This window comes from Oncorhynchus masou, chromosome 5 (assembly GCF_036934945.1).
Source record: "Oncorhynchus masou masou isolate Uvic2021 chromosome 5, UVic_Omas_1.1, whole genome shotgun sequence".
Taxonomy (NCBI): domain Eukaryota; kingdom Metazoa; phylum Chordata; class Actinopteri; order Salmoniformes; family Salmonidae; genus Oncorhynchus; species Oncorhynchus masou.
The window spans coordinates 61,944,161-61,953,019 of record NC_088216.1 but is presented as its reverse complement, the minus strand read 5'-3'; the positions used below and the strand labels follow the sequence as shown (position 1 = coordinate 61,953,019).

The following is an 8,859-nucleotide window of genomic DNA, read 5'->3' as shown; positions in this document are numbered from 1 at the left end:
GGAAGAAGGGGAGAGAGAGGGAACAGTGGAAAGAGAGAGGAAGAAGGGGAGGGAGCGGGAACAGTGGAAAGAGAGGAAGAAGGGAAGGGAGAGGGAACAGTGGAAAGAGAGAGGAAGAAGGGGAGGGAGAGGAAACAGTGGAAAGAGAGAGGTCGAGGTATTCTGCTGTTAGTAGGAGGAGGATGGCTCTAGGAAACGTCTCTCTGTGTTGTTTTGGTACCCCTGGCTTAGGAAATAGGGGGTGGGGGAGAGCGGGATTGTTTCTATGAAACCATACACAAAATTAATATTTTGACCAAATATTTAGGAAGAGGTCATCATTTCATGGGGTCTGTGAAGGAAGAAACCACATGGAAAAAGTGATAAACAAGTCTAATTAATTTATTGTTTGAGGTTTCCTGATGTTTGTATCTAAACCAAGTAGATCATTTTAAGATTGTTCTATTGTTATATACCTCATTTGGGGTCTCTATAAGCTTCAATTTGAGGTCCTAAACCCAGCATGAATGTGCATCCTTGTAGCTGGGTGGGCTAATATAGTCAAAATGTTTGCCTTGGGGTAATGGGCCAATGGCCATGGGGTATGTTGAGCGAATGGTAATTTGAGCGAATTTAAGTGTTGTTCTTCCCAGGCGTAATGCAAGGTATTATCGCTGGGATATGAGGTAACAACAGGGCCTATGTTAAATGTGTTTGAAAAATGTAAAAAGTGTTTGTTAGGTGAAATATATGTAGATATCTTTGTCAGGGCGGCAGGTAGCCTAGCAGTTAAGTAAGGGCCAGTAACTGAAAGGTCGCTGGTTTGAATCCCCCAGCTGACGAGGTGAAAAATCTGTCAATGAGCAAGGTACTTAACCCTAGTCACTCTGGATAAGAGCATTTGCTAAATGACAAATAAATAATACTAAATAAAATAAATAATATAATAAATATTTCCCTTGACGGAGTGATGCTGAATGTAAAAAAGGGCTCAATTTACCCCACTCTGCCTGACACAGCCGAATGAATAGATAAAGATGGAAAGGACTGCGTCAGGTATCCTAGCAGGTAGCCTAGCAGGTAGCCTAACAGGTAGCCTAACAGGTAGCCTAGCAGGTAGCCTAACAGGTAGACTAGCAGGTAGCCTAACAGGTAGCCTAGCAGGTAGCCTAACAGGTAGCCTAGCAGGTAGCCTAACAGGTAGCCTAGCAGGTAGCCTAACAGGTAGCCTAACAGGTAGCCTAGCAGGTAGCCTAACAGGTATCCTAGCAGGTAGCCTAACAGGTAGCCTAACAGGTAGCCTAGCAGGTAGCCTAACAGGTAGCCTAACAGGTAGCCTAGCAGGTAGCCTAACAGGTAGCCTAACAGGTAGCCTAGCAGGTAGCCTAGCAGGTAGCCTAACAGGTAGCCTAACAGGTAGCCTAGCAGGTAGCCTAGCAGGTAGCCTAACAGGTAGCCTAGCAGGTAGCCTAGCAGGTAGACTAACAGGTAGCCTAGCAGGTAGCCTAGCAGGTAGCCTAACAGGTAGCCTAGCAGGTAGCCTAGCAGTTAAGTGCGGTGGGCCAGTAACTGAAGAAAAATCTGTCAATGTGCCCTTGAGCAAGGCACTTAAGCTAAATTGCCCCTGTAAGTCGCTCTGGATAAGTATTACATACACACTAACACACACTCCCCAAATGTCTGGGCTAGTCTTTTCCCATGTAGCACCGTCTCACAAATACACAGCCAGAACATCAGCTTCGTAGAGCTTATCTGTCGTTTTCTCATGTGGGTTATCCAAAGTTTATTCAATGTTTCCAGGGTCAGGGCTGGGCCAGTGGCATAACAGCAACTGGTGCTTTATGAGTACTTTCATCTGTGTGTTGTGTGTGTGTGTGTGTGTGTGTGTGTGTGTGTGTGTGTGTGTGTGTGTGTGTGTGTGTGTGTGTGTGTGTGTGTGTGTGTGTGTGTGTGTGTGTGTGTGTGTGTGTGTGTGTGTGTGTGTGTGTGTGTGTGTGTGTGTGTGTGTGTGTGTGTGTGTGTGTGTGTGTGTGTGTGTAAAGGTATTGAATGCTGAGGGGGACAGGTTTATGTGTTGGGATAGGTGCTGTGTCTCACTAGCTGCAGTACAGCCAGACAATGATTATCCAGTGTTCAGAAGAGGTTTCACAGCTGGATGTGTGGAGACTGTAGACCCAGACATACAGAGCACACAGCTCAAGGTTGAGGATCTTATTGTTGTATAGCTGTAGAGGAACGTCAATGTCTTTTATTGAAGGAAGAGTGGTATGTACAAATTGAGGGAAGATAATTCTTTAACTGATTAACTTTAACACGAAGAGAATGATGCAGACATTATTCTCAGGTACATGACAAAACTGAAGAGAGAAACGTGATTCTACATGTTCAATCATTTGTTTAGTATATACCATCTTCTCTGTTGGTGTAGACAGTTGGTTGTGAACTGATCCTGTACCACTTCATGAATAGAAGGTGATTGGTTGTTGTTGTCAGACAGACTGAGGAGAGGATGAGAGCAGTGGTGTGATAGTGAGTGAGGTCACCCTGCTGTATAGACAAGACTGTCGGAGGGAGGGTGTGGTCGAGTGGTCACGGTCCAGGTTATCTGACCATTGACGAGGGGAGGTGACTGTGAGAGAAGGAGAGACAGAGACAGAGAGAGATGGGGAGAGGGAAAGAAAGAGGTTATCTGGGCTGTAGAGGAAGGGTGGTGAGGGTGGAAGGCTAGAAGGAGGTGTGTGGACTATCAGCCCTGGGAGAGACCCCAATCAACCTTACCTAATGATACCCTGTCAACATAGGAGGGAGAGAAGGACAGAGAGACTGACAGAGAGAGAGAGGGAGAAGGGCAAGGTGAGGGAGAGCAGGAGGAGAGTAAGGTGAGGGACAGAGAAAGAGAGAGAGAGAGGGAGGGCCACAGACAAGGCTCAGACAGCCCCTCTGTGGGAAGTTCTGGTGAAGAGTGTGTCTGTGATGAGCGTATGAAATGGGCCTATTTCTGTAAGGTGCTTTTAGCCAAAGAGATATGGGACTGAAGGAGAGAGGAGTGACCTGTGTGTCCTGGAGGTGGTGTGGATGATAAACCTCTTTCCCTCCTCTCAACATGATGACCAAAACGTTCCCACAACGTCATGGGAGCCAAATTCTCACCGCCTAACTTCTCCCTATCAGGCTGTAGAACTAAACCTATACATAGCCCATGCTGAGGCATCTGTGTCTGTCTATGGACACTTTTATATCATCTCAGTAATTGGAGGGAATATTTCATATCAATTCTCCCCCCTTCTCTGTGTCTCTGTAAGGTACCTGGCAAAACTGTCGTCGGTTGGCAGTATCAGTGATGAGGAGACATGTGAACGCCTGCGAGGACTTATCCAGAGACAGGTACACATCTACCATGACAAACTGTGGTCATATTTTCAGGTTTGTAAGGTTGGCAGGGTATGACAAGATGGTACATAAGTTATAGAAGTTATGTCCAAGTCTTTGAATTCAAGATACAAGTCATAGTCATTTAGCATTCTCTTTAATCAGGAGCAGATCTGTAATGTAATGATCATTATTATAACCAGATACAGATCTGTAATGTTATGATCATTATTCTAACCAGGAGCAGATCTGTAATGTTATGATCATTATTCTAACCAGGAGCAGATCTGTAATGTAATGATCATTATTCTAACCAGGAGCAGATCTGTAATGAAATGATCATTATTATAACCAGATACAGATCTGTAATAATGATCATTATTCTAACCAGGAGCAGATCTGTAATGTAATGATCATTATTCTAACCAGGAGCAGATTTGTAATGTAATGATCATTATTCTAACCAGATACAGATCTGTAATATAATGATCATTATTCTAACCAGGAGCAGATCTGTAATGTAATGATCATTATTCTAACCAGGAGCAGATTTGTAATATAATGATCATTATTCGAACCAGATACAGATCTGTAATATAGATGCACTATTGTAAAGTGGCTGTTCCACTGGATGTCAGAAGGTGAATTCACCAATTTGTAAGTCGCTCTGGATAAGAGCGTCTGCTAAATGACTTAAATGTAAATGTAAATAATGATCATTATTCTAACCAGGAGCAGATCTGTAATATAATGATCATTATTCTAACCAGGAGCAGATCTGTAATGTAATGATCATTATTATAACCAGATACAGATCTGTAATAATGATCATTATTATAACCAGATACAGATCTGTAATGGAATGATCATTATTCTAACCAGGAGCAGATCTGTAATATAATGATCATTATTCTAACCAGGAGCAGATCTGTAATGTAATGATCATTATTATAACCAGATACAGATCTGTAATAATGATCATTATTATAACCAGATACAGATCTGTAATGTAATGATCATTATTCTAACCAGATACAAATCTGTAATAATGAGTGTTATTATAACCAGATACAGACCTGTAATAATAATCATTATTATAACCAGATACAGATCTGTAATAATGATCATTATTCTAACCAAATACAGATCTGTAATGTAATGATCATTATTCTAGCCAGGAGCAGATCTGTAATGTAATGATCATTATTATAACCAGATACAGATCTGTAATAATTATCATTATTATAACCAGATACAGATCTGTAATGTAATGATCATTATTCTAACCAGGAGAAGATCTGTAATGTAATGATCATTATTATAACCAGATACAGATCTGTAATGTAATGATCATTATTATAACCAGATACAGATCTGTAATAATGATCATTATTATAACCAGGAGAAGATCTGTAATGTAATGATCATTATTATAACCAGATACAGATCTGTAATGTAATGATCATTATTATAACCAGATACAGATCTGTAATGTAATGATCATTATTCTAACCAAATACAGATCTGTAATGTAATGATCATTATTCTAGCAAAGAGCAGATCTGTAATGTAATGATCATTATTCTAACCAGATACAGATCTGTAATAATGATCATTATTCTAACCAGGTGCAGATCTGTAAGCGCAGTGTGGAGGTGATGGATGCTGTGCGGCACGGGGCTCAGCTAGCCATAGACGAGTGTCAGTTTCAGTTCCGGAACCGCCGATGGAACTGTTCCACACTGGAAACCATGCCCGTCTTCGGCAAGGTCGTCACACAGGGTACGCCTCAGTAATCTTACAATAAATATACTTTTATATCTGAAGATAAAAACTTACTGCCTGATCTGTGATGAATGTAGTTGTGTATTTATTGTCTGCCTGTTTATTTGTGACAGGCACTCGGGAGGCAGCCTTTGTGTATGCCATCTCAGCAGCCAGTGTGGCGTTTGCTGTGACCCGAGCCTGTAGCAGCGGAGAGCTGGAGAAATGTGGCTGCGACCGCACCGTCCATGGAGTCAGTCCGGAGGGTAGGACACACACATACACACACACACACACACACACACACACACACACACACACACACACACACACACACACACACACACACACACATCTCAGATGTTTGACTGCTAACACTCTCTCTGTCTCTCTCTGTCCGAGTCTCTCTCCCTGTCTCTCTTTCTCCGTGTCTCTCCCTCTCTCTCCGTCTCTCTCCCTTCCTCCAGGGTTCCAGTGGTCAGGCTGTAGTGATAACATAGCATACGGAGTGGCCTTCTCTCAGTCCTTCATTGACGTAAGGGAGAGGAGTAAAGGACAGTCCCCCAGCAAAGCACTCATGAACCTACACAACAACGAGGCCGGGAGGAAGGTATGACCTATCATAACAAACAAATATGTCCTAGTAAACTCAACAGCAAAGAAGAGAACAGGAGATAAAAACATGCATTCTTTCCGTCTCCCTGCAGGCCATCCTGAGCCACATGCGTGTGGAGTGTAAGTGTCATGGCGTGTCAGGTTCCTGTGAGGTGAAGACCTGCTGGAAGGCCATGCCCCCATTCCGCAAGGTGGGCAACGTCATCAAGGAGAAGTTTGACGGTGCCACAGAGGTGGAGCAGCGCAAGGTGGGCACCACCAAGGTCCTGGTGCCACGGAACTCCCAGTTCAAACCTCACACAGACGAAGACCTGGTCTACCTGGAGCCCAGCCCCGACTTCTGTGACCACGACCCGCGCACACCAGGCATGCTGGGTACGGCGGGGCGGCAGTGTAACCGGACGTCGAAGGCCATCGACGGCTGTGAGCTGATGTGCTGCGGCCGGGGCTTCCAGACAGAGGAGGTGGAGGTGGTGGACAGGTGCAGCTGTAAGTTCCACTGGTGCTGCTACGTCAAGTGCAAACAGTGTCGCAAGATGGTGGAGATGCACACCTGCCGGTGATCACCATGGAAACCCCCAGTGGAGACCAAACAATTTCCCCACTCTCTCCCTCCTCACCTGCACTTGGGGAGGGAGAGAGAAAGGGGGGGTGGGGGGGTGTTTGTGGTTTTCCTCTACCCCCTATTTCAAAGCCACCCTGATTCCTTTTACAACAGACCACGGGAACAGCCAGCCAGACAGAAGACAGGTTCATACAATGTTAAAGGAACATCTTACACACGCACAGGATGTAAAATCTAAAACGGCAAATATACACTGAGTATACTAAACGTTAGGTGGCATAGACTGACCAGGTGAATGCAGGTGAAGCTATGATTCCTTATTGATGTCACTTGTTAAATCCACTGCAATCAGTGTAGATGGAGAGGAAATTGTGTATGTGTGCCATTCAGAGGGTGAATGGGCAAGACAGAAAATGTCAGTGCTTTGAACGGTTATGGTAGTAGGTGCCAGGCGCACCGGTTTATGTCAAGAACTGCAACGCTGCTGGGTTTTTCACGCTCAACAGTATTCTATGTGGTTCAAGAATGGTCCACCACCCAAAGGACATCCAGCCAACTTGGCGCATTTGAGTCAACATGGGCCAGCATCCCTGTGGAATGCTTTCAACACCTAGAGTCCATGCCCCGACAAAATGAGGCTCTTCTTAAGGCGGGGGGGGGGTGAAACTCAATATTAGGAAGGTGTTTGGTATACTCGGTGTATGTTCTCCAAGTCCCAAGTCCCGAGTATTTTCCCTCCCCCTCCCTCACTCTCAGTTGATTCTAATTGATGTGATTGCTCTTTGTTTTGTTTTTTAACGTATTTGATATTGTTGTGAGTGATTTGGGGTGGGTGAGATTGAGAGTGGATTGAAGGGGAGAGGGGAACTGAGGGTAGGACATAGGGGAACTGAGGGTAGGACATATTGGACCTGGGAAGGGGAGAGGGGAACTGAGGGTAGGACATAGGGGACCTGGGAAGGGGAGAGGGGAACTGAGGGTAGGACATATTGGACCTGGGAAGGGGAGAGGGGAACTGAGGGTAGGACATATTGGACCTGGGAAGGGGAGAGGGGAACTGAGGGTAGGACATATTGGACCTGGGAAGGGGAGGGGAACTGAGGGGATTGGACCTGAGGGTAGGACATATTGGACCTGGGAAGGGGAGACTGAGGGAACTGAGGGTAGGACATATTGGACCTGGGAAGGGAGAGGGGAACTGAGGGTAGGACATATTGGACCTGGGAAGGGAGAGGGGAACTGAGGGTAGGACATATTGGACCTGGGAAGGGGAGAGGGGAACTGAGGGTAGGACATATTGGACCTGGGGAAGGGGAGAGGGAACTGAGGGTAGGACATATTGGACCTGGGAAGGGGAGAGGGGAACTGAGGGTAGGACATATTGGACCTGGGAAGGGGAGAGGGGAACTGAGGGTAGGACATATTGGACCTGGGAAGGGGAGAGGGGAACTGAGGGTAGGACATATTGGACCTGGGAAGGGGAGAGGGGAACTGAGGGTAGGACATATTGGACCTGGGAAGGGGAGAGGGGAACTGAGGGTAGGACATATTGGACCTAGGAATTGGAGAGTGGGGGAGCTGAGTTTTCCCTCCATCTTGCTGCTGCTTCACTGGATGTAAAGGGAGAGACACGCCTGCCTGTCGGTCTGAGAGAACAGACTTTACCGCCCAGAGTAGGAATGCTGACTCACAGACATTGTAATTTGTGGTCCAGGTGTACATGACTGTGTTGTGTTGGGGTTGAGTAGCGGTTTAGTTGTGTGGACATTTGTCCCGTTTAGCCCTGTTGCTGCTCCACTCATGAAATCAGTCACAAAATCAGAATTACTCACAGAAGAACACACAGAATCAGTTATGGGCTGGAATTCAATCTGATCGCGGGTTATAGGTACTGCAGCTCTGAAATGTAATGTTCACATTCGTGGAGATCCCATTCATGATAAACTGCATATGTCTGCTCAATCGGAAATTGCCTTTAAAAAACCTTAATGCCTATAACCCACAATACAATAGAATTCAGCCTTAGTCTGTGTCAGACCAGGAGGACGTTTGCCCATACAGATACATACAGACAGATACATACAGACAGATACATATATACAGATAGATACATACAGACAGATACATACAGACAGATACATACATATAGAAACATACAGATAGATTCATACATACAGACAGATACATACATACATACATACATACATACATGCATGCACGCACGCACGCACGTACGCACGCACGCACACACACACACACACACACACACACACACACACACACACACACACACACACACACACACACACACACACACACATACATACATACATACATACATACATACATACATACACATACATACACATACACATACACATACATAGATACATACATACATACATACATACATACATACATACATACATACATACATACATACATACATACATACATACATACATACATACAGGCATACAGGCATACAGGCATACAGGGCTGGGTGGAGCAGGGATGCTGTGCAGGATGACTTAAGCACTTTTCTCTCCGAGCGCACACACCACACA

At 45.1% G+C, this 8,859-nt stretch overlaps 1 protein-coding gene across 1 annotated transcript; it reads left to right on the top strand.

The window, feature by feature from the left end:
• The first annotated feature begins 3,286 nt into the window (after window positions 1–3,286).
• Window positions 3,287–6,308, top strand: LOC135540055 (protein Wnt-4a). The gene is made up of 5 exons (XM_064966374.1): window positions 3,287–3,363; window positions 4,977–5,130; window positions 5,247–5,378; window positions 5,580–5,722; window positions 5,820–6,308. Exons 2-5 carry the CDS (start codon window positions 5,007–5,009, stop codon window positions 6,288–6,290), a joined length of 870 nt encoding a protein of 289 aa, XP_064822446.1. The 5' UTR covers window positions 3,287–3,363; window positions 4,977–5,006; the 3' UTR covers window positions 6,291–6,308.
• Window positions 6,309–8,859: the final 2,551 nt, after the last annotated feature.

Coding starts and splice junctions, on each gene's coding strand:
- LOC135540055 (XM_064966374.1), top strand. CDS start 5,007: ATGGATGCTGTGCGGCACGGGGCTCAGCTAGCCATAGACGAGTGTCAG. Junction 5,379..5,579: donor CCATGGAGTCAGTCCGGAGG/GTAGGACACACA, acceptor CCCTTCCTCCAG/GGTTCCAGTGGTCAGGCTGT. Junction 5,723..5,819: donor ACAACGAGGCCGGGAGGAAG/GTATGACCTATC, acceptor GTCTCCCTGCAG/GCCATCCTGAGCCACATGCG.